The 26,943-nt window shown below is 39.3% G+C and overlaps 1 protein-coding gene across 2 annotated transcripts in view; it reads right to left on the reverse strand.

Moving 5' to 3' along the window:
• Window positions 1-26,943, reverse strand: part of ice1 (KIAA0947-like (H. sapiens)) — a 76,769-nt gene that overhangs the window by 46,447 nt on the left and 3,379 nt on the right. The window contains exons 2-9 of one of the 2 annotated variants that reach the window (XM_072575153.1): window positions 14,840-14,902; window positions 12,477-12,535; window positions 11,134-11,169; window positions 8,738-8,755; window positions 6,590-6,701; window positions 6,173-6,249; window positions 6,038-6,075; window positions 4,713-4,795 (exon numbers count right to left, since the gene is read on the reverse strand). In XM_072575153.1, the coding sequence (XP_072431254.1) occupies window positions 4,713-4,795; window positions 6,038-6,075; window positions 6,173-6,249; window positions 6,590-6,701; window positions 8,738-8,755; window positions 11,134-11,169; window positions 12,477-12,535; window positions 14,840-14,902 (486 nt within the window). The remainder of the gene's footprint in view (window positions 1-4,712; window positions 4,796-6,037; window positions 6,076-6,172; window positions 6,250-6,589; window positions 6,702-8,737; window positions 8,756-11,133; window positions 11,170-12,476; window positions 12,536-14,839; window positions 14,903-26,943) is intronic. The other variant, XM_072575154.1, reaches the window with a different exon arrangement.

The raw sequence follows: 26,943 nt of genomic DNA on the forward strand, positions 1-26,943 counted from the left end.
TTGTTGCCAGCAGCAAATTTACAGATTTAATCGTATTTTAACACATTACTCATTAAGTGAACTTACTGTCTGTTGATGTTACATTTACTGAAAATCATAACAGTTGCTTAGAATTGCTGTAAAACATCAGATTTTGCCTAAGTTTCTTGATTTGTTCTCATCAGGACAATTCCCAAGAAATACTGACAAAAGAAAACCAAACATTTTATACTGTATGAGAAGAAAATGCTGTTTGGTTGGCAAGCAGATTCTGATTGGAAGAGGTGCTTCCATAATGACAACCTACAGTTAGAAAACAACATTTATGGTTCAAGCACACTTGTCCTAATTTTTGTTTCTCCATTCTCAAACCCCAAACACTGACATCTAATTGAAATAAAGAGTCATTTGATTTGAAGCATAGTTGATACTAATGGAAACTTATGTTTAAAATATTCAGACTAAATGAAGACTGTGCAATGAAGACTGACTTAGAAACGATAAAAAGTGAAGACGGGGATAGAGTCATAGTCATAGAGATGGACAGCATGGAAACAGACCCTTCGGTCCAACCTGTCCATGCCGACCAGATATCCCAACCCAATCTAGTCCCACCTGCCAGCACCCGGCCATATTCCTCCAAACCCTTCCTATTCATATACCCATCCAAATTCCTCTTAAATGTTGCAATTGTACCAGCCTCCACCACATCCTCTGGCAACTCATTCCATAAACGTACAATCCTCTGCGTGAAAAAGTTGCCCCTTAGGTGTCTTTTATATCTTTCCCCTCTCACCCTAAACCTATGCCCTCTAATTCTGGACTCCCCCACCCCAGTGAACAGATTTTGCCTATTTATCCTATCCATGCCCCTCATAATTTTGTAAACCTCTAAGGTCACCCCTTTTCTGAACCCTTTCAAGTTTCACAACATCTTTCACCCCATCCCCCACACCCCCACCCCCCCACCTTACCTGTTTAAATCCTCCCAAACAGTTCTAGCAAATTTCTCTGCTAGTATGTTAGTCCCCTTCCAATTTAGGTGCAATCCGTCCTTCTTGTACAGGTCACTTCTAATCCAAAAGAGATTCCAATGATCCAAAAATGTGAATCCTTCTCCCATACACCAGTTCTTCAGCCATGCAATCATCTATTCTATCCTCCCATTCCTGCCCTCAGTAACTTGTAGCACTGGGAGTAATCCAGATATTACTACTCTTGAGGACCTCCTTTTTAAAGTTCTGCCTAACTCTCTGTTATCTCCCTTCAGAGTTTCAACCTTTTCCCTTCCAATATGTCATTGGTTCCAATGTGGACAATGACCTCTTGCTGGCTCCTCTCCCCTGTGAGAACATTCTGCACCCTCTCTGAGACATCCTTGATCCTGGCACCAAGGAAACAACACACCATTCTGCTTTTTCTCTGCTGGCCACAGAAACGTCTGTCTGTACCTCTGACTACAGAATCCCCGAACACAACTGATCTCTTGGAAGCTGACATGCATTGGAGCCAGTCTCAATGCCAGAAACTTGGCTGTTCGTGCTACATTCCCCTGAGAATCCATCACCCCTACATTTTCCAAACCGCATTCCTGCTTGAAATGGGTATATCCATAAAAGATTCCTGCCCTAGGTGCCGATCTCTCTCACCCTTCCTGGATATGTGGGATTTAGCATTGTTCTCTACTTTAGGGTGAAAAAACCATAAATATCATACAATTTCCATTTATGTGATGTGTTTTGTGACCAAGATGTTTCAATTTGCTTCACAGCCAATGAATTGGCTTTCAAATCACAGTTTCTGTAATTTATAGCATAGGAGGAAGCCATTTGGCCTATCATGTCAGCTCTCCATGAAACAATCCAATCAGTCCCATACCTCAACAATATCCTGGAGTCTTGCCAGTTTTTGTTGTTTTCAAGGACCACCCAACATCCTTTTCAAATCATTGATCTGCTTCCTCCACTCTCATGGGAAACAAGTTTCAGGCCATTACCACTTTCTGTACAAAAGTGCTCTTCTACACTTTTCTCCTGTAGTTCTTGCCCAAATCTCAAAGCAACGTTCCTATTCCTGTGTATAAGCTTTTGAGAACAGTTTTGCTTTGTCTACTTTATCCAAATCTGTCATAAATTTGTATATAGTCTATCAAATCTCTCTTCAATGCCTTTTTCTCTATGGTGAATAATCCTAGCTTTGCCAATCTAATCTTCTGTTTAAATACTCCCTTCCTGGAAAGGTTGTGCTAAATCTCTTCTGCAGCTTCTCAAGGATACAGACATCCTTCCTTATCAGTGGTGACCAGACTGGATCAATACTCGTGTTGTGGGCTGCCTAACCAAAGCTTCAAAAGTTCAGCATTATTTCCAGTTTTTGAACTCAATGTATCTATTTGCGAATCCCTCAATCACATATACTTTAGCAAACATACTCTAGATACATTCTGCTACCTTCAAAGTTCTGCTTACATGCATGACCACAGCATCTCCTGCCTGTTCCTCTGTTCCTGCTCTCTTTAAATTTATGCCATTAAAAGTATGCTCCTTCTCTATCCCTTCTGTCAGAAAGCATTATCTCACAATCTTTGTATTAAATTCGATCTGCCACCTGTTTGCCCATTCTACTGACCTATGTCCTACCGCGTTTGATTAGTATTTTCCCAACTGTTTGCCACTCTTCATAGTTTGATATTCACTGGCAAAACTTGAAATTTAGAATTTCAATACTTAACTCCCCAAGTCATTTCTGTGTATCAAAACAGCAGTGTTCCCAGTACTGACACTTGGACAGCATAACTCTCTACAATCACCCACTCTGAAAAACAACGATCTTGCATGACTTACTGTGTACTGCTCTTAAGCCAGTTTAAGTTGACACTGAACTCCTATTCCATGAGCCACAATTTTGTTCATCAACATTCTGCATTGTATTTTGTTAAATGCTTCCTTAAATACATGCAGACAACATCCATTGCAGTCCCTTCATCAACTGCTATGACTTTTTTAAAAATTTCAGTGAGATTAGGCAAATGTGATATGCCTTTTGTCAATCCATGCATGCACTCCTTAGTTAACTAAACCTCTCCAAGCATCTGTCAACTTTATCTCCCTGATTGTTTCTAATGTTGTTACCCACATGATGTTAAACTAATTAGCCTGTACTTGCTATAGTGAGGAGAGTCTTTGCAATTGTCTTTCTCAAAAAGGTAGTGGGAACACAATCCTTGAATACTTATAAGGCAGAGAGAGATACATTTCTGATAATCAAGGGGTTGAAAGGGTATTAGGATTAGGCAGAAATGCGGAGTGATTAAACCAGCCATTACTGAATGGCAGAGTAGGCTCAAGGGATGGCAAGGGCTGCTTCTGCTCCTAGCTTGTACATACTTTAGAGGTTCTGCACTGTGTTTTTTACATGACATGCAAATTTTGAAATCAAAATCCAAATCATTTATGCATATATTAATTGTATGTGAAAAAGCAAAGTCCTAACACTAAATCCTGTGGAACTTTACAAGTCTGTTGTTACCTCTCCTTTTGTCATGGCTACCATTATTTATCAGATTCCACCTTCTTAGAAAATACTGATACAAAGTACTCAATAAGAACTACAGCCTTGCGGTGTGCCTTTTGCCAGTCAAAGCATTCACTTCTAATCACTTATTGTTTACATGTCTTTAGATGATTTTTTGGTTCACTTTTATGTTGACTTCTATTTTTGCTAGTCTTATTTTTCTCTTCACTTCCTTTCCCAATCTGCAGTATTCAATTATATTCTTACTTGAAGTCCTTATCTGGTATCTATCAAGCATCTTCTTCTTGTTTCATCGTATTATCTCTCTCCCTTTATCAATCAAAGAGCCCTAGCTTTGGATCCACTACATTTAGTTAAAACCTTTTCCTTCCCATTTTAATTATTCCTCTTTTAATTTAGCCATTCCACTTGAGATTATTACGCATTCTTCTGTCTTACTATTGAAACTTTATGATACAATGATTGTTCTTACTCATGTTCCCCAGACACTTGTCCACTTTCTCCAACTAGAAAAAAAGTATTTCTGCATCTGACAATGCAGCGTTAGGTGTGTTAAGAGCACATTATCAAGGAAGTCTTCCCGAAGTCGTCTATATTCACAATTGTGATATCGACAAATTCTGAAAACAACTTCTGCAGTCTATGGACCCAGAGACAGCAACAAGATAAAGGAGGTGCTGTTTGAAAATATTGGCTGAGATCCAAATAAACAGGGCCAAAGCAACACGAGAACTTCCTTCCCTGCTGTTTTTTTAGATTGTGCCATGGATTTATAAAAATACATCTGAACATGCAGATTTGACACTGAGATATAATGCTTCATCCAGATAGGAACTGCTCAAAGCAGCTGGGATGCAAACATTCAGGATCTGATTTCAGTTCTGCTCCAGAGAAAATCTCAAGGCCACTCTACAGAGTGCAAGAAAGCAAGTACACTTCAGTGAGTAGAACAATAAAAAAAAGGGATGACCGAGCTTTCTCAAAACTTTAAAAATCAAACAACATTTTGGTGAGATTATAAAATGAAGGAGTTTCTTGCATGAATTACTGCTATTTTAAAAAAATTATTTTCATTCCCAAAATTTGATGCTCCCCCTCTTATTTTGCGTCTAAAATCAATGAGTAAAACTCTTCACTGGTAGTGAAATTTCTTAAAATAGGCTCTACTTTTCTGGAATCTAAAATTATTTGAATTATACCTGAGTTTTCTTCAGATTTCTTTCTAATGTTGTTTTCTCTCTTTTCAATTGCTTTATTTCTGCATTTTGTTTTGCTGTTGTTTCTTGATTAGAAAGAAAAGGACAAAGTTTATAATCAGACAGTCAAATGAGAAATCCCAAGTAGTATTCATATTTGAACTAAGCCATAAGAATGTTTTTGTTGACACATTATTCTATTTAGTAAAACAATAATATTCACTTGAAATGCTCATAGAGTTGTAAAACACCAGTAGCTCAAACAAGAAGCAATGCTTTCTGCTCTGAGCACTTACATTTCAACAATCAACGATGGCCTCCTTTGCTATCTGCCGGGGGGGGGGGGGGGGGGGGGGGGGGGGTCGTCACAGCATTTTAAAAAAGAATTCCAGCTGCAAATGGATGCTATCTTTTTATTAAACTACAGACTAAAACTTAATTGGCTTCAGTTATTTGAGGGCCAGGTTTGGGATTCATAATCTATCTGCTTTGGTTCTAGTTGAAGGGGGACAGTGAGTAAATTGGGCACCTTTGCCCAATTGCAGTGTGCAGCCAAGTATTACAGAATACGATGGCACTCAAAAGAATGCAGCAGGGCAGAGCATCAGTTAGCCTACCAGATAACCTCTTCTCATGTCCAAGTTGGCAGCTTCTGCTCTATCTTCTTGTCATGCTGCAGATCCATCGGTGTATCTGTGTGGACAGGTCACTAAGCCCAATGCTCTCCCTGTCACAGTGTAACATTTTTTGGACTTCCATGAATTCACATAATATCGTCCAAGACATTTCCAGACACTTTGAAATGGTAATAGTTCTTAAAAATAACTACCTGTAATTTGGATTTATAGTCTTTTAAGGAACATTAGTGGAGGGCCCACCTTGCATCTCTCTGCCTGTCAGATGCACATTGATGGAGGAATACATTGTCTGGGCCTGGATGGTTTAAATTTGGTTGGTTACATGACATCAGAGTAGCATTAATTTAAAGGCTTCTGATGCATGCAAGAGGGTCCTTTCTCGAAAGGAATACTGCACTGCCATAAAGGAAGGTGTTGATATGTATCACAGTCAGCAAAGCAGCACTGGACCTCCAGATTTTGGATATGATTCTCATCCAAAATAAGCTTTCAACAGAGGTTTGCAGTGAGCTTTTATCAATATAATGGAGTATTACATGGCAAAATACAAGATTTGAAATGTAGCAACCGCCTACAATGTTTGCAACTTGAGCCATTAGATTATCGTATCGTTTGGTTCCTGAGTACAAAGTGCCAGAAAGCAAACAAATACGCTTGAAAAAGAGAATCGTGCATTTTGTGGTCAGTTACCTTCCAGTCTTTTTACCCGACTTTCCAACTTCTTCTTCCTAAAGTACATGGTTAAGAAAAACAAAAATCATATAAAAAATATCGGGCAAGCACTAAAACAAAACCACATTAACAATGATAAAACTCTGCACTTACGCAGCATCATTTCTTGCCTGTTCTTGCTGCAATTCATTAAACTCTAAATGGGTCTGTTGGTACATCTTGATGGAACTCTACAAAGAAAACCAACAATGACAAAAGTGCATTAGACATCTCAAAGCGTTTTGTTTCTTAAATGGGGGAAAATGGACACAGTCTCTGATGATAAATAGATTTCGATTTCATTTTCTATTAAATGAGATTTGGTTTTCTTCTATGGACAGGTTAAACGCATTAAAATAAGGGTAAATATAATCTCAAAATAACAATCTCTCAAACATCTCATATACATTTAATATATTATAAATTTAAAAAACAATAAGATTGAGTCATGAGCATGTACTTCAGGGAAAAAGTGTCACAGGACATTTCTATTTTATTGTCAAGAGGCCATTATGTCTAAGACTGTATTACCCGCTTTTCTTCCAGTTCCACCCTCATGGCATCCATTTCTTCCTTGCATTTTTCCAGAGGTGCAAATTTCTGCAACAACTCATCCAGTTGATCTCGAAGCGTTTTACAATCCCTGCAGTCAAGTAGTAACATTAAAAAAAAAGCAACATTTAGATGGAAACATTTGAGAATGGGGTGAAATGAGACTGTGAATTAAAAAGAAACTGCAACACTAGCAGGACTCTGATTAACTACTGTCAACGTAATACGCCAGTTTGAATGCAAGGCTATGTTGAATGGAACAATACTGAAGTTCCTTTTAAAAAGCACAAAACTGCAGATGTTGGATGTTTGAAATTTTAAAAAAATGCTGCAAAACACAACCAATCAGGAGAATCCATGTAGAAAAAAAAGTTAGATGTTCTGAATTAAAAGGTTGCAGATCTGAAACATGAACACTGCTGGTCTCTCTACGCGAATGCTGGCAGACTGGAGTTTTCTCTGTTCCTATTTTTCAAGCTCTTTTACTCTTCTGAGTTAGTTGAATAGAGTTAAAATGGGTATAACTGAATTATACATGGGGATGTGAAGATCAGAGAAGTTCTCACTCCTGTTATGTATTCAGTGATCCCCATCGGATAGTATGAGTAAATTATCCTGGGTGGAGGAATGACCAATCAGATTCTGTGATTAAATTGCTCACTGTCAGAGACTCAAGAGTCAGAGAAATGTACAGCATGGAAACAGACCCTTCGGTCCAACCCATCCATGCCAACCAGATTCCCAACTAGATTGGTCCAACCAATCTAGTCCCACCTGTCAGCACCCGGCCCATATCGCTCCAAACCCTTCCTATTCATAAACCCATCCAAATGCCTTTTAAATGTTGCAATTGTACCAGCCTCCATCACTTCCTTTGGCAGCTCATTCCATACACGTACCACCCTCTGTGTGAAGAAGTTGTCCTTTAGGTCTCTTTTATATCTTTCCCCTCTAGTTCTGGACCCCCCCACCCCAGGGAAAAGACTTTGTCTATTTATCCTATCCATGCCCCTCAATTTTGCAAACCTCTATAAGGAAAACAGCTCCAGCCTGTTCAGCCTCTCCCCATAGCTCAAATCCTCCAACCCTGGCAACATCCTTGTAAATCTTTTCTGTACCCTTTCAAGTTTCACAACATCTTTCCGATAGGAAGGAGACCAGAATTGCACGCAATATTCCAACAGTGGCCTAACCAATGTCCTGTACAGCCGCAACATGACCTCCCAACTCCTGTACTCAATACTCTGACCAATAAAGGAAAGCATACCAAACGCCTTCTTCACTATCCTATCTACCTGCGACTCCACTTTCAAGGAGCTATGAACCTGCACTCCAAGGTCTCTTTGTTCAGCAACACTCACTAGGACCTTACCATTAATCCTAATGAAGGACTTTTGCCCGAAACGTCGATTTCGAAGCTACTTGGATGCTGCCTGAACTGCTGTGCTCTTCCAGCACCACTAATCCAGAACCTTACCATTAAGTGTATAAGTCCTGCTAAGATTTGCTTTCCCAAAATGCGGCACCTCGCATTTATCTGAATTAAACTCCATCTGCCACTTCTCAGCTCACTGACCCATCTGATCAAGATCCTGCCAATCCAATATATTCTGCACAATTTCATTCATTAAATTACAAACTACTTGGATTAGACAGTGAAGTGCACCAACAAACAAAGAATTACCAAGAACAGCCAACATCTGCAGAAATGGAAGAGGAACATAAAATCTGACAAAGACTTTTTCTCTTTAAGTAATATGATCTTCCTATAACAAGTTTCTCAATCCTCAGGTCAGAGGATTACATATTTGATCTTATTTCATGAAATTAAAAATAATGAAATTGATACAGGCAAGTAATAACTCCTTGTAATTCTATTTCCTTTCAGAATTCAAATAAAGAAATGCTTGCACTAATGATAAGGTCTCAGTTTGTTGACTGAGACATAATTGTTGGGAGGTCAACAAAAATTTATTTTGTCTATGAACTACAATAGATGAATGAACAGAAATGCTTAAAAAGTTATTCATGGTAATTACATCAAGCAGAAAACAAAACTGGAAATCAACCCTCTTAACTATGCAACATCATATTAAACAAGAACTGAAAAATAACATGTTGTCTCACCTTTCTGTTTTTTGAAGCTGTAATAATTTATTAAGGAAAACAAGGGCAAATCTTTCAAACAGTAACTCAGTTGAAAAGAAGCTGATGAATGCTAAAATCAGTGAACAACGTGCCGCAGTATTTTGTTAGGTGATCTTATTCTCATGAATCATTTGACATCAGAAAGATTTACAAGTTGGAAGTATTTTGTACCATTTTTAATATGATTTTCAACAATTTGTGAATATTGCGCTGGCAATGTAGTTCAAAGTGAAATAAGAGATAAGATTTCTACCTTGGACACGTATCACATCCAAAATGTAAGACGTTTTGCAGGGAGACTTCATACCACCAGACACCGCTCCCCACCCTCCCCCTCCGCCGGCCAAATAAGTTCTCACGCAAACGTATTTGTGCATTGACAGACAAAATCTGCCATGAATCATTGTAACTGGACAGCATTTTGTATTTTTCATAATTTGCTTTAAAAGATTTTATTCAAACTGTTAAATGTGGCAATTTGGTTAAATTTGATTATGAAAATAACATTTTGATTATAATGTAAATCCATCATTTCCAAACAATCCAATACTAAATTACTTAAATTCAATTGAGTAGTGACTAATTTACCCAGGGGTGTGACTAATATAGTGGGCAGGCTGCTTTCCCAGCACAAAATCTTTAAAGCAGCACAAAGATTCCACAACCACAGTGAATGCAAATTGCACATTAAGTCCGCCAGACAAAACAAAGAGAGCATTTAAGTGGAAACTCCAGTCTCTATTTTTTCCAACACTCTCTCAATTCTTCAAAAAGGTTATTTTTATTTGTTATACAACCATAGCAAGTGAGAATGCTACACTAAAAGAACACACTGTTGAATTAGAATCTGAAAAATTCTAAAGCAAAGACATGGGGAGTAGAAAATGACTAATAACTGGATAGTTCCAGTGATCAAAAATACAAAGTGGGGCTCTACCTTGTTACTGCTCATACAATTAATTACATTTATTCACATTCAAGGGAAGAAAAACAATCACTCTCTCTAGGAAGCTACCAGTTCACCTTTGGCACCAGCTCTGGAAGGTATTCACTTACTTCCACTTGCCCTTGACTAAAATATATTTCCTTCTGAGAAAGTACCCTGAACCCCAATTTCTGTCAAGGATTCCAATGTCCCTCTGTAAAAGAAAAATCCAAATCTGCTACTTTGAAGATGATCCTAAAAGCTGCCAACTTAACCCAATGTAACTAGAAATATGTTGAGAGCAATTTTAAAAGCGAATTGTACTAAGGAAAATAGCAGTCTCAGATAGCCAATAGCATACTCTGCTGTTTATGTTTTCTGTGGTTCTGTTGTGGTCAGAATACAGCAACTCATCAACTGCTATAGTACATCAGGTTGATCAAAGTGATATATCACAACTGACAAAGTATACTTGTGAATTGTCTATCGACATTTCAAAACTTAAGAGACAATAAATCATATCCATCCATTCCCAAATCTCCAAATTTTATTTCTATACATGATAAATTATTTTGCCAAAGCTGCCACAGTGGAGTTTCAGCATTTAAAGGTTCAAATATGATATTACGTTTACCCTTCGCTCCTCAAAATCTAATAGTTAGGAGAAGCTTCTTTAATCAGAAGGATGAAACAGGGACTTTCGTCAGTTGAGGCGATAGCATTGATCATTTAAGGGAAGCTAGATAATTAAATAGCAAATTAAAAAACCCAGAAGATTAAACAGAGGGAGGCCCATTTGAAGTCTGCCTTTCACACTCTATTCAACCTGATTTTCCTCTCTGCTTTGGCCGAGAATATCATATAGAGTCATAGAGATGTACAGCTTGGAAACAGACCCTTTGGCGCAACCCACATAATTTATCTCTCCACTTTGGAGGCTTCCTGCCTCTATCCCTGATGAAGGGCTTTTGCCTGAAATGTCGATTTTCCTGCTCCTCAGATGCTGCCTGACCTGCTGTGCTTTTCCACCACCACTCTGATCTAAACTCTGGTTTCCAGCATCTGCAGTCCTCACCATTGCCCTTCGGTCCAACCCGTCCATGCCGACCAGATATCCCAACCCAATCTAGTCTCACCTGCCAGCTCATATCCTTCCAATCCCTTCCTATTCATATACCCATCTAAATGCCTCTTAAATATTGCAATTGTACCAGCCTCCACCACTTCCTCTGGCAGCATATTCCACACACATACTACCCACTGCGTGAAAAAGTTGCCCCTTAGTTCTCTTTTAGATCTTTAAATGAGACTGACAATTAAACAATAAAACTTGATGCAAAATAGGATTTAAGAGAGAGGCAATAGAAAACAGGAATTCAAATTTCTGAAATAATTTTACAAATCAAAGAGTACGACTACTAGTATGGTTGTCTTGTATGAATAAAGGATATCATCACATTTTTTCTGGTATTCTGTCAGAACGTGGCTGAAAAGAGAAAAGCAACATCGCAATGTTATAAAAAATATTTCCACCAGTCGATCAACAACATTTGTATTTATATGATATATTTAATCCAGTGAAATATACAAGAATATTTCACAGAAATGTTCACATTAAAATAAGACAGAATCACAAAGAGATATTGGGCCAAATGGGCAAAACCTTGGACAAGGAGAATTTTGAAAGAGGAAAATAAGGTGGAGAGTTTCAGGGAGGGAATTACAGAATTTAAATACTTGACAATCAAAACTGTGACCACGCATGATGGACTAAATAAAATCAGAAATGCAACAAAGGCAAAAATTACAAAAGTTCAAGGATCATAATTTTTAAATTGAGACACTACAAGATTAAAAGTCAATGTAGGTCAATAGGCTTGATGGATGAACAGACCATGTTTGATACAGTCTTACAGTACTTCACATTGATGCAGAATAAAAGAGGGACAGTCGCCAGAAGTGTGCTTAAATAGTTACGTGCAGAGATAATAAAGACGTAGCAAGGGTACCAGCCGATGGGTCAAGGATAGTCATATGTTACAAACAGAGGTGAAGTAGGAGCTCTTGATGATCTGTTGCATATACTCTGAAGTTCATCTCTGTGTCAAATATGTCAAATGATCCTACACTGTTTCAGCCTTAGATTGTAGCTAAGGACAGAGAGGAGTTAGCAGGTTGGGAAACAAATCTGTGATGAAGACAACAATGGCTTCAGTTTCCCCTCATTTTTAGCAGGAAATCTCTGCTCATCTAGAACTGGATATTGCACAAGCAGTATGACAATTCAAAGAGAGGGGAGCGATCAAGGGAAGCGGTAGCAATTTAGATGTCAGCAACATAGACATGAAACCTAATTTTTTTTTGAATTGAGGTCAATGAGGTAGTGTTTAGATAAGAAACAGGAGGGGTGATAAGGATAGATCCTTAGGACTTTCAATATGCAAAGGTGTGGGGATTAGAAGAGAAGCTGCAGAACACTTCTCTGGCTATGAATGGATTGAAAAAAGTGGAATCAAAAAGGTGGGCAACTAATGAAAGGCATTGGAAGAGAATGGGATAGTCAACCCGGTCAAAGCCAACAGACCATCAAGCAGGATGCACAATAGCTTACTCTGATTGCAGTTATATTTGACCAGGGCTAAGAACTGTCTGACATAGTGCAGGTCACAAAATTGTAAACATGGAGACAAACATTTGAAACTTGACGGGATATTAAAGAATCTTGAAGATTTTCTGAGAACAAAGTCACAGCAAAATACATTAACTGATAACAAAACTGACCGATATACTTACTCTGTATCAATGATTTTTTGTTTCAGTGCTATTAATGCAGTTACATATTCATTTAAATTCTGAAATATAAACAGAAGTTAAAAGATTAATTTGCAGAAAATATAGGAAAGCATTTTAACACTACAAACTATCTTCCTTTTGTCACATAAATGTAATCAATTTCGGTGTTACTTTAGTCTAATTTGGTTAAATAAACCCTTTCACCAGTAATAAATCCATAGTTCACCATATGTAACCTACTCATAATGACTCCAGTATGACTTCTCAGGATTAAACAAAGCATCTGCAGTGATACTTTTGCAAAAAAAAAAGTGGACAAAGGTTGTAAACCTGGGTGCATTCACAGCTCATTTCTGTATCAGAATTTTAAATGGTACCAAGCACCAACCTCAACACCAATCATCAGTTGCTCTTCCTGAAAAACAAAGTCAGGACTGCAACTCCACTACTGCTTTCTACTCCGCTCCATTGGAAAATGTACATTTGTAAATGTCAGATGAAGAGGAGTTGACTATGTTTAACTTCTATACATAGTTACTCTAACAGCAGGCACTGAGAGTCTGCGATCAGACATGAAAAAGAGAGTCACTTTAGGGTGTTTAAACTTTGTAGAACTGTAAAAGGTGAAAGTAAAGTCACTACAGTCCTACTGGATCAGGGGGCTGCTCTCCTGTCAGAGAGAGACAACTGGTGGTGGTTCGAGAGATTGAGAAGGAGAATCCTCCATGGTAACCTCAATCATCGTGGGGATTGAACTCTCCCTGTTGGCATCATTCTGCATCACAAACAGGCCACTCAGCCAACTGAACTAACCGACCCTCTATAAAAACTGGAAATACTTAGCAGATCTGGTAACATCAGTGGAGATTGGGCAGTCATGACTATTTCTACCCACCTTGATGCTACTTGATCAGTTGAGATTTTCCAGGGATTTCTTTCAAAAATGCCAGACAATTCTAAAAGTACGTTTGTATTAAACGTCCAGTAGTAAAGTGACACCTGATATCAGTGTAGAGTGCCAGGAGCACTATATAGTTGTGCACAAGCCAACAATTGCAGAATATTCCTGCAGTTTTTTTTAAGGTAAATTAATTTCAAACATAGTCATTTCTTGAGGGCTGACGTTTTACATTATTTATGCTAAACTAGAAATACTATAAGAAGTAAATATTTAATAAAGCTTCTGAGCATGCTTCTGGCTCAGCAGAAATGCAAGATGGAAGACTAAAATGAATAAACTACCCAGCATTCAGGGAAATGTAGGGTCAGCCTGCAGACTTAATATGTGAACACATTCAAAACTAACTGCGCATTATCAGGGAACACATCTATTGTTAACAGACAGTTAATTGCTACTGATCAGGAGAAGTGGGTCTGTAAAAAAACTGCATAGCATAAATTCTACCTTCCCCCCCGCCCTCCCATTACAGATGCTTTGATATTCCTCAATGTTAACCCCCAGCGCTTCAGCCCAATATTGGCTATTTGAGCCACATCCCACAAGTGAGAAAATGGAAATATTTAGATATTTAATGTTGACAATACAATTGTACCAAGATCTAACACTCCTATTTTGTGAAATGCTGCTACTTAGGTTATACAAGAATCTTTGGCAAGCATGTGAATACTGGACATATGTCAGCATCTGAAAAGAATCTGGAGACATTGAATCAAACACCCAAGTAAAATTATTGTTGGGGCAGAACTTATTGTGATCCAATTATATCAAACTGCAAGTGGAGAGTATAATGTCCATTGATGTGCAGTTGCCTTAGTAGGGAAAAAGTTTAGAGGGGCCATAGGCTAATGAAAGAATACACAAGAGGATGTCTGAATATTTGCTGAACTCAAAACACAGAGTTATATAGCAGTTATATGTGCATGGTGTAACATCTAGATTGAAGTCAAAAACATTTACATGAGCAGCAATACTATACACATTAAGGGAGGAGGCCAGATGTCCTGACACAGAAGTCATTAATTGGAGTTCAGGATTTTGGGGATATTTGAAAATGAGAGAAGATGTATTTGATTGGACAGTTGTTGTGGAAAATGTGTGTTATGGGGTTAAAAGAAATATTAAAAGCACCATAAAAGAAATGGAATTGTCATTTCAGGGTAGCAAATGAGTTAGAATAGTTATTCAGGTGGCATCTGTAAGAAGCAATTACTTTTTAAAAGTACAACACTCAGAAAAGAACAGTGGAAAGAAGTGATGGCCAAAACTTTTCAATGACAGCAACAGCAACAGCCTCTGATTCAGGAAACTTCACTGATATGCCTCAAGACCCTTACTAAGTCCGAATGTACGCACATCTGCAGTCCTCATGTGACAAGTTTAAACTTACAATTGCTGGTCTTACCGTGCCTGATTGTTGTTCCTCCCCCAAACCCTCTCCAGGATCAACTTCCGGAATTCCTGGCTCCTGTCCAGCCAATGTCAGAAGAATCAACATTAGTGTTTTAGTGTGAGGTGGGTCACATGCTGTTTGTGTGTTGGGTTGGGAGTGGGAGAGGTGTTGACAAGTGATAGGGGTCTGCATTGTTGGGGAGGAGGGGTGCAGACAACACTATTGGGTGGGGGTGAGGTTGAGGGCGGGGTTAAGGGATGATAGTCAGGTGTTTACACTGTCATTCATGAGGGGTTTTGCAGTATCAGGATTGACAATTTCATTTAATGAAAGTCAATCAATTGGAAACAGACCTTAAGGTGTGTGGATGCACTGGAGTTACACTGGATATCTGAATGCCTGACTGTATTTGACTCTTCAACTCTGTTGGTGTGAGTGTTGGAAGGTACAGATTAAATTGGCAATTCAGCAGATTAAATTACTGTCAGCATCAGATCAGTGTCAAGTGCTCCTGCTCCAACAGTGTCCTGAAGATCAGGCTCGATGTTCAATAAAGCAACACAGGGGAGTAATAAAACAACACAGTGATGGCATGCATAAAAAGAAACAATAAAGCTGTAAATTGTCTGGGTGAAAGAAGGACAGGTGGGAATAACAGCAGCACCAGTGATGTTGTGTCGTTAAGTCTAAGCAAACATCGAGTTTTCTCATTTGAAACGTTACTGCAGTTAATACAGCAGACTAGAAACTTACCATAACTTTCAAAATACAAAAGAAGTCAAATAAGAAGCTGCAAACATCCTGAATGACACTGTGTGTCACTGGAGGGTTCCCCAAAACATTCCAAATTATTGCTTTTATTTACTTAACTTTTTAAATATGCATGAGACAGAGACAAAAGTGTCACACTTAGAAACGTGACAGACAATAAACCTAAGCTTGACATTCAATTTTCATTAAATGGAATATATTTGGTAAACTGGTGCAATATTAGTACAAGGAACATTGCTTTATAAATTCCTGTATCATGTAAACCTGTCACTAATCAAAGAAATCTAAAAATTTTAATCTTATCAAAATCCATTCTATTCTACTGCAAGTATTGTAATATAAACTTAAAAATGCATATGATTCAAAAAATTAACAAGAGTCAAAACACAGGAAGCAAAAACCAGTGTACTTCACAAGCAATATTCAAATTATAAATTTGAGATAACTGAAATAAACCATTTCAACGTCATCTGTAGTTTACAATGTCACGGAACAAATCTGATTTAACAGCAGACTATGTAACTATTCCCGACACATTTTGTTTTTGCGCTGCTCCATTTCCAGAAGATATATTTTGCTGCTAATAATGTTTTTAGTTTGTTAAAGCAAAGAATGAAGCTACTTGGTCCACAATACATTTGCCACCTTAAAATGAATGATCCTAGTTTTCCTGGTCCTGTCACAGAAATGATCGTTCTCAGAGAACTTGGTTAGCTCAGTTAGCTGGACGGCTGGTGTGCGATGCAGACTGATGTCAACAGTGCAGGTTCATTTACTGCACTGGCAGAGGTTACCTTGAAGATCCTACCTTCTCAACCTTGCCCCTCTCTATTGGCGTGGTGAGCTTCAGCTCAAACCCAACACTTGTTGTCTCTAATATGAGGGGGCAACCCTATGGTCCTCTGGGAAGTGACTTTACCTTTTTACCATCCTAGAAAACATTCTTAAATACAGTGCCCAGAGGTTGTCACAATACTCCAGTTGAGGCATTACCAAGGTTTTTACAAAAGGTTTAGCACAACTTGTTTGCTTTTGTTTACTATCTGTAATTATAAAGCTCATACTTCTATATTTTAGAAACAGCTTTACAAATTTGTTTGTCACCTTCGAAGATCTGTATGCTTCAGCAGCCGGAGGATTTTGTGGAAAAGCAGTACTGCATCCAACACTGGGCCAGAAGAGTCAGAGAGTCATAGAGATGTACAGCATAGAAACAAGCCCTTCGGTCCAACCCGTCCAGATATCCCAACCCAATCTAGTCCCACCTGCCAGCGCGCAGCCCACATCCCTCCAAACCCTTCCTATTCATATAACCATCCAGGTGCCTTTTAAATGTTGCAATTATACCAGCCTCCACCACTTCCTCTGGTAGCTCATTCCATACACATACTACCCCCAGTCAAAAAGTTGCCCCTCTCACCCTAGTTCTGGACTCCCCACCCCAGGGAAAAGACTTTGCCTATTTATCCTATCCATGCCCCTCATGATTTTTATAAACTTCTAGAAGGTCACATCTCAGCTTCCAATGCTCCAGGGAAAACTGGAGCCTGTTCAGCCTCTCCCTGTAGCTCAAATCCTCCAACCCTGGCAACATCCTTGTAAATCTTTACTGAACCCTTTTAAGTTTCACAACATTTTTCCGATAGGAAGGAGACCAGAATCGCATACAATATTCCAAAAGTGGCCTAACCAATGTCCTGTACAGCCACAACATGACCTCTCAGTTCCTATTAGTATACTCTGACCAATAAATGAAAGCATACCAAACGCCTTCTTCACTATCCTTTCTACCTGCGACTCCACTTTCAAGGAGCTAGAGACCTTGGAGTGCAAGGTCTCTTTGTTCAGCAACACTCCCTACGATCTTACCATTAAATGTATAAGCCCTGCTAAGATTTGCTTTCCCAAAATGCAGCACCTCGCATTTATCTAAATTAAACTCCATCTGCCACTTCTCAGCCCATTGGCCCATCTGATCAAGATCCCATTATAATCTGAGGTAACCTTCTTTGCTGTCCACTACACCTCCAATTTTGGTGTCATCTGCAATCTTACTAACTATACCTCTTATCCTCACATCCAAATCATTTATGTAAATGACAAAAAGTAGAGGACCCAGCACCAATCCTTGTGGCACTCCACTGGTCACAGGCCTCCAGTTTGAAAAACAACCCTCCACCACCACCCTCTGTCTTCTACCTTTGAGCCAGTTCTGTATCCAATTGGCTTGTTGTCCCTGTATCCCGTGAGATCTAACCTTGCTAACCAGTCTCCCATGGGGAACCTTGTCGAACGCCTTACTGAAGTCCATATGGATCCCATCTACTGCTCTGCCCTCATCAATCTTCTTTGTTACTTCTTCAAAAAACTCAATCAAGTTTGAGAGACCCGATTTCCCTGTGGTCTATAGTTCCCTGGCTTGTCTTTACCAGCCTTCTTAAACAGTGGCACCACATTAGCTAACCTCCAGTCTTCTGGCATCTCACCTGTGACTACCGATGATACAAATATCTTATCAAGAGGCCCAACAATCACTTCCCTAGCTTCCCACAGAGTTCTCGGGTACACCCGATCAGGTCCTGGGGAATTATCCACTTTTATGCATTTCAAGACATCCAGCACTTCCTCCTCTGTAATATGAACATTTTACAATTTCCCTACATTCTATATCTTCCACGTCCTTTTCCACAGTAAACACTGATGCAAAATACTCATTTAGTATCGTCCCCACAAAGGCCGCCTTGCTGATCTTTGAGGGGCCCTATTCTCTCCTTCATTACCCTTTTGTCTTTAATTTATTTGTAAAAACCCTTTGGATTCTCCTTAACTCTATTTGCCAACGATATTTCATGTCCCCTTTTTGCCCTCTTGATTTCCCTCAGTATACTCTAAGGATTTACTTGATCTATCCTGTCTATACCCGTCATATGCTTCCTTCTTTTCCTTAACGAAACCCTCAATGTCTTTAGACATCCAGCATTCCCTACACCTACCAGCCTTTCCTTTCACCCTAACAGGACTTTACTTTCTCTAGATTCTAGTTTACTCATTTCTGAAGGATTCCCGTCTTCTGCGCTCAGTCAGCTTTTGAAAGTTCTTGCCTAATACCATCAAAATTGGCCTTTCCCCAATTTAGAACTTCAACTTTTAGTTCTGGTCTATCCTTTTCCATCACTACTTTAAAAGGCCCAGCCTTCAAGCCCCATCTGCTCCAGAGGTGTGTCATAACATATTTGATCAGATTAAAAATACCGAGAGGAGTCACCAAGTCGTTTACTTTCTGCACTCCATTTTAAATAGTGCAATTTAGTTCATAATACCTTTCCTCATTCTCCCTTCCAGGGAAGTATTTACCTGAAGTTCTTTATAGATGCAACACAAAATAAGAAACAATGAATTGCACAAGATTTCAGACAACAGAGATGAAAAATTTAACAACTGTACATTTGAAACAGAAAATCAGCAAAATATTTCACTAAATCTCTACTGTGCAAAGTCATCAAGTAGATGGTCTACAGCCCAGTTTAAAACCAAGAAAATGATTCATTCTGATGAAATGTCACAATACCCAAAACACTGACTCTGCTTTCTCTCCACAGAAGCCAGCAGACCTGATGAGTTTCTCCACCAATTTCTGTTTTATTGCACCCCGGTTTATTTGATGGTCTACAAAGCCAGCTTCCCCCATCAGGCCTACAGCACACCCTTAAAGCTAATCTGCCAGCCTGGTTCACGGACAGGAGCTGGAATTTTTCCCAAAACCGGCACAGTTCTAACAGATAGGGTGGTCCTGGCTGAACAAGGGGCAGAAATTTTGACTCCATTATGTATACACAAGAGTTTCCTAAACTTTAAGGACAAGTCACATTAAAAAAAAATCGACATGAATCAAATTGAGATGTTGAGAATATGGGATAGGGCACCCAACTGTTTGGAACACAGAAGAGATTGCATAGCCAGATGAGTGTAAGAGATGATAGGATAAAGTTTGAAAGGGTACTGAAGTAGTTATAGAGGCAGTGAGCAGCAAATTTATGAAGTGTTATTCCCAGATCATGTATTTTTCTTTCAAGCCATGTGAAGATTTGATAACCGGTTAATTGATGTCGAGATAATTTATTAAAGCAAATTGTTTCTAAAGTAATTGACTTTATGTCTGCCACTGTACAACATGCAGATCTATCTTTAATGATGTCAATTGATAACAATGATTTAAAACACAAGGCTTCACAGTTCCACAAACTGAACAGTCCTCATGCAGAGTGATAACATCCAATAATTCTAAGTGTCTACCATTAATTAAATCACCCAGCTTCACGAACTCAAGGCTTAGGTTCCCCACAGGTACTTTATGTAAAACAGGGTGGCAAGCATTATCTGCAAATCCAGACTTTTCCTCAGCAATCAGAAAGAATGCAATTAATTACAAACATCACTTAAGCCACTTGCGGGCGGCACGGTGGCACAGTGGTTAGCACTGCTGCCTCACAGCGCCAGAGACCCGGGTTCAATTCCCGCCTCAGGCGACTGACTGTGTGGAGTTTGCACATTCTCCCCGTGTCTGCGTGGGTTTCCTCCGGGTGCTCCGGTTTCCTCCCACAGTCCAAAGATGTGCACGTCAGGTGAATTGGCCATGCTAAATTGCCCGTAGTGTTAGGTAAGGGGTAGATGTAGGGGTATGGGTGCGTTGCGCTTCGGCGGGGCGGTGTGGACTTGTTGGGCCGAAGGGCCTGTTTCCACACTGTAAGTAATCTAATCTAATCTAATCCATCGCAAAAATGTGTTTTTGCAATCTTGCCTCAAATATGTAGGATACCTGTTGTCTTCCTTACCAGACTCTAGATGATTATATTGGGAAAAGACAATAGGTGAAAACTTACAGAGCAGATTGTCACATGTCGGAGTCCACTATTTTTGGCAGCTTCACAAAGGCCCAAATCTTCCAAAATTAACATTTAAGTCAGCATTGGGACTCAATGGAATTCTTGGCACTCAGACACGGTTGCAGAAATTGCCCAAGAAGTTTACAGTTAAAATATACTGATTCACACTGTCGATGACACTAGATTTTATGTTGGTTTCAACGCTGGTGACTTGGGCTAGCTATGCAGAACTTACCTGGATAGTTACCTGGGAAATGTTATGCTGGTTCATCAGTGATATAATTCAATAATTACTAGATCTAACTCTCTCTCCTACCACCACTTCATGACCAAATGACTGACAACTGCCTGCTCCCAGCGCACCACTTACTGACCTATCCACCCACTGCAAGACCCAAACAGAGCACTGAATGTTGTACTCCAATATGCCTCATTCCACTTGAAATGCTGCCCTGACCCATTGCTGCTGCAGCCAGGATGGAATGTCCTGACTGAAAAAGTGAGAAAAGGTCATGGCAAAAAAAAAATCTTTGCAGCCAACAACAATGAGCCAAATATTGGCAGTGACTGGAAGATCTGAACTCACGTCTATGGCAGTCAACTCATTTGGATCAGAGTACAACAATTAGGTTTAACAAAACACTCTCCAATAGCATTTTTATATACCATAGAAAGTGCTTAAGTTCCCTCCTGCACAATAATCACTACAGATTAAAACCAGAGCGCAACTTCCAATCAGAAAAGTTGAAGACAAATTTAGCTGACACTTCAGTCCTGAGAAAATGCTGAACAGAGTTGTTGTGATTTCAGAAGTATATTAAAATAAAGCTGTCATAATCTTTCTTACGAGTAGATGAGTGTGACTTACATACATTTCCAGAGTCCAGCTTTCTTTACCCTTCAAATTGCTGTCATACCACAAATCAGTGAATTCACTCTCAACTATTATTTTCACCTCTTATTTGTTTTCAAACTTCACTTCAACCAGCTGTTATGACTAACCTCAATACAGGTGCTGTTATTAAAAAGAGCACTTGTGCAAACAAATCTGAATGACATAAGTTTTTGTTATAAACTTAAAAGATGCGCTTAAATTTTGATGACAACTACTAAACTGCATCAGTTTTAAATCTCTCAGTCAGCCAGTCAACTCCTATAAGTAACTAATCCAACACAACGGCCCAGTAAATGTGACAAAATACAGGGAAAATGTAAATATTTCAAGGGAAATGAGTGAGTTTGTTAAAATTATTTGATACAATGAAACTCCTTTAAATATATTTGATGATACGTTGAACGTATTTATCTTGCTACTTAAGAAATAACATATATTTCTGCACCATCTTTCACAATCTCAATGCCCCGAAACACCTTGTAGTCAATGAGATATTACTGAATTAGTTGCCATTGTACTGGTAGCTAATTCACATCCACAGAGATGAAAGAAATGACCAGATTATCTGCGTTCTCAGTACCGACTTCAGTAAGTGGACAAACACTGGTTTGGCAACTTGGGAGAAATCTCCTGCTATTCATCAAAATGGCACCAAATGATCTTTCATGTCCACCCAAGGTGGCAATTGGGAACTTGATTTAACATTACACCTCCAACAGTACAGTCCTCCCTCAACATTACAGCTAAATGTACATGCTGCTGAGGTGACTCTCAGTGTCAGAGCCGTTCAGCAATCCAATGTGTCTGCATCGACCAGACAACCCAATCTAACTAGTCCCATTTGCCACTGTTTAGTCTGTATTGCTCTAAACTTTTCCCATTCATAAGTCCATCCAGATGCCTTTTAAATGTTGTAATTATAGCAGTCTCCACCACTTCCTCTGGCTGTTAATCCATACACACACCACCCTCCACATTAAAAAAGTTGCTCCTTAGGTCCTTTTCCCCCTCTCAGTTTTAACCCATGCCCTCTAGCTTCAGACTCCCCCACTCTAGGAAAAGACCTTGGCTATGCACCCTATCTATGCTCCTCACGATTTTGGAAATGTCTCTAAGGTCACCCCTCAGCCTCCGATTCTCCAGAGAAAAAAGCCCCAGCCTATTCTGCATCTCATATAACTCAAACTCTGCAGTCCCACCAACATCCTTGTAAATCTTTTCTGCAGGCTCTCTAGTTTATCAATATCCTTCCAGGGTGACCAGGATTATAAGCAGTAGTCTAAAAGTGACCTAAACATTTTTAGTGTATAACAGCAACATGACCTTCCAGCTCGTTTACTAAATGTTCTGACCAATGAAGACAAGTGTACTAAACATCATCTTCACTACAGTCTACCTGTAATTCCACTTTCAGGGAACTATGCATCTGCATTCCTAGGTCTCTAGAAGGCTTATGCCCGAAACGTCGATTCTCCTTCTCCATTTGATGTTGCCTGACCTGCTGCGCTTTTCCAGCAACACATTTGATTATGAATGGCTGTGCATAACATGCTGATAATTCCAAGATGGATTTGCACAAAAACTTTGCATTTCAATAACCTGAAAGAAATAATACTTAGTAAAATTTTCACTAACTGGCAGTGTAACTATCAGAATGATCCACAAAACAGAATCTTCTACCTCCCTTTGATAAAACAAATACAATAATTCTACGTACTTTATGCAAAATATTTCTCCTTGAATACTATATAAATCTACTGCAATAAATTATTTCTTATCCCACGCTTAACTGAATTGAAAGAAAAATGTTGATAAACAACATTACCGAAGGGGATTTGTGGTCTCAGTTGTGGTTCAATAACACTACACTCAGATGATCTCCTGGCTGCTAAAACTCCCCACTACAGACAAGGTTTGAAAGTCTTACATCCACCATTTTGTCTCTTATTTCTGCTATCATCTTTCATCTTTTTTGTTGACCTGTCCTAGCCTGGTTCACCATCACCTCTCTTACTCTTGCCCTCACCTTTTTTTTTCATATTTTCCAATCAACCTGTGCAGAGTTGTTATTAAATGCTAGAGCAGCTGGGACTTGAACACAGATCACCTGCCCACCAAGTAGGGATACTACCACTGGACCTTCTGTTCTTACCTTAGCCTGGGGATGGTTCTTCAGCTGCACCTGCATTCAAGTCCTATGCTCCATCTTGTGGCAGAGATTGGTTGGTGCAAGTAATTCAGGCGAGCTGATGTCTGCACTGACCAAATTTGCCACTAGATGGTGCTTGGTCAATTTAAAAGTGCCTTTGACAGTCATAGAGATGTACAACATGGAAACAGACCCTTCGGTCTAACTTGCCCATGCTGACCAGATATCCTAAGTTAATCTAGGCCCATTTAGTAACATGTGACCCATAACTCTCTACACCTTTCTTATTCATATACAACATTTAAAAGACACGGGTAATGTACCAGCCTCCATCCTCTGGCAGCTCATTACATACACGCACCACCTTCTGCATGAAAAAGTTGCCCCTTAGATCCCTTTCAAATCTATCACCTCTCACCCTAAACCTATGCCCTCTAGTTCTGGGCTCCCCAAACCTAGGGCAAAGACCTTGCCTATTCACCTTATCCATGTCACTTGTGACTTTATAAACCTCTATCAGGTCACCACTCAGCCTCCGACACTCCAGGGAAAACAGCCCCAGCCCGTTCAACCTCTCCCTATAGCTCAAATTCTCCAACCCTGGCAACATCCTTGTAAATGTTTTCTGAACCCTTTCAAGTTTCACAACAGCCTTCCTATACCAGAGACCAGAACTGCACACAATATTCAGAAAGTGGTCCAACCAATGTCCTGTACAGCCACAACAAAGACCTCCCACCCCTATACTCAATGCTCTACCCAATAAATGAAAGCATCTCAAACACCTTCTTCACCATCTTATCTACCTGGGACTCCACTTTCAAGGAACTATGAACTGCACTCTCTTTGTTCAGCAACTCCCCAGGACCTTACCATTAGATGTATACGTCCTGTCCTGATTTGCATTTCCAAAATACAGCATCTCACATTTATCTAAATTATACTCCATCTGCCACTGCTCAGCCCATTAGCCCATCTGATCAAGATCCTGTTGTACTCTGAGATAAGGTGATCTTGGTTCAAGATCTGAGGTACTTCTTCGCTGTTCACTCTCTCTTCAATTTTGGTGTCATCTGCAAGTTTATTAACTATACCTCCTATGCTCACATCCAAATCATTTATATAAATGACAAAAAGCAGTGGACCCAACACCAATCCTATTGACACACCACTGGTCACAGGCCTCCAGTCTGTGTGATAGGTGAAATGTCTTTTAGCTTGATAAAGGTATCCTGTGTATTATACCTTTAAGCCAGTTAGTCAAATGGTTAGTTCTCCCTGTATTTCATGTGATCTAACCTTGCCAGCCAGTGCACCATGAGGAACCTTGTTGAACGCCCTTATTGAGGTTCATACAGATCATGTCTACCATTCTGGCCTTCTCAATCCTCTTCATTACTTCTTCAAAAAAAAAACTCAATCAACTTAGTGAGACATGATTTCCCATGCAAAAAGCCATATTGACTATTCCTAATCAGTCCTTGCCTTTCCCAATATGAATAAATCTTTTGAATTGTTACAACCTATTACACTATATATGGTATTTTTTGTGTAGAGATGTACAACTTTGCACATTACTTCAGCTAGGAATGTATAATACTGCACATTTTTGGCATAGCACTTCAGCAGTCATTGACCAGGGAAGAGAAGTCTAAAAGTAATCTAACCTGACATGAACATCGATTCCTGTGGGAACCTACTTAAAATTGCGACTTTCACCAATACAATCACAAGTTTAAGTGAGGGTGCCCTATACTATCCAAGATCAGATGCTCATTGTTTGGCAAGTGGTCTCTGATTAACCAAAATGTTGCTATAGAAAGTGCACTATGGAAAATGTTACCCCAAACTTTTGTTTAAATTTTTAAAAAGGTAACTCAACTTTGGTTTTGACAATATCATGGAGAATGCATCAACAAACAAACAGTTTTCCAATTAAAACTGAAAAGGTGCTATGCCTGGACAAGTTTCTTTCGTCTGCAAAGTATCAAGAACTGGTAATGAATACATTAAGTTTTGATAAAATCAATGAGCAATATTGCAAGGTCAAATGATCATCCTAAATTGGTTGTTAGCTTGGTTCTTGGCTCATGTGGGATTGTTCATTTCATCCTGGACCCTATGTTCTGAATTTTGCAAGGCTGATCAAGTATAGGGTGTAGGTTTGCTCGCTGTGCTGTAGGTTTGATATCCAGACGTTTCATTACCTGGATAGGTAACATCATCAGTGGCGACCTCCAAGTGAAGCGAGGCTGTTGTCTCCTGCTTTCTATTTATATGTTTGTCCTGGATGGGGTTCCTGGGGTTTGTGGCGATGTCATTTCCTGTTCGTATGTGTTTGTTTATGGCGTTGTGGTTGGAGTGCCGGTGCTCTAGGAATTCTCTGGCATGTCTTTGCTTAGCCTGTCTCAGGATAGATGTGTTGTCCCAGTCGAAATGGTGATTTTTTTCCCCTCCGTGTGCAGGGCTACGAGAATAGAGGGTCGTATCTTTTTGTGGCTAGCTGGTGTTCGTGTATCCTGGTGACTAACTTACTTCCTGTTTGTCCCACGTCAAGTATGATCAAAGCTTTACCAACTATGAACGGAAGATTCAAGTTATTCAATATGATTAACCGGTCATTGGGATATATGTTTTATTTACCCGCCATCACGCCTGTGCTGAAATTCATGTACCACATTACTAAGTTGTTCAGTGGTAAAAAAGTGCCAACTCTATCTCAAATTCCCACAAAAGAATAAGGTGTCCCTTAAATTTCATCAACTGGTGAAGCTAGCCATTATAGATATTTTCTAAACAACTTGCTTAAAGAGGTTATTTATTATACAACCCTGGAGCAAGTGGAAAAGCTAAGCATTACACACTGCTACTATGCAATAATATCAAGATGCCTCCATCAAGCCAAGAAGACATTTCACCTATTACACAAATGAGGCATTTGGTATTTGAATTTCAGTGGCAGTGTAATGCCAGGTATGAAAGTTGTACACCCAATGACTGGTGGGTCACATCAAACAGCACATCTCTTTAGGATGTCTCTGCATGGTACAAGATATTAAAAGCATCCTCAATAATCAAGGGGCCCAAGTGGGACGAAGAAAAAAAAATTATAATGATCACTATTAAAAAAAAAGGAAAACTAATAGGGACCTGATGGGTTACACACTAGAATTTTAAAGGAAGCAGCCACAAAACTAGTGAATGTAATGGTAGCAATCTTCCAAGAATCCTTCGGTTCAGGAAAAGTGGCAGAGAATTGGAAAGCTGCTAATGTAACACCTCTACTCAATCAAGGGAAGACAACAAAAATATCAAATAACTATAGGCCAGTCAATTTAATGTGACATTGGGAAAATGTTACATTCTATTAGAAAGAATATAACAGAACATTTAAAAATACATCATAAAATCAAGCAGA

Source organism: Chiloscyllium punctatum, chromosome 8 (assembly GCF_047496795.1).
Source record: "Chiloscyllium punctatum isolate Juve2018m chromosome 8, sChiPun1.3, whole genome shotgun sequence".
Classification (NCBI taxonomy): domain Eukaryota; kingdom Metazoa; phylum Chordata; class Chondrichthyes; order Orectolobiformes; family Hemiscylliidae; genus Chiloscyllium; species Chiloscyllium punctatum.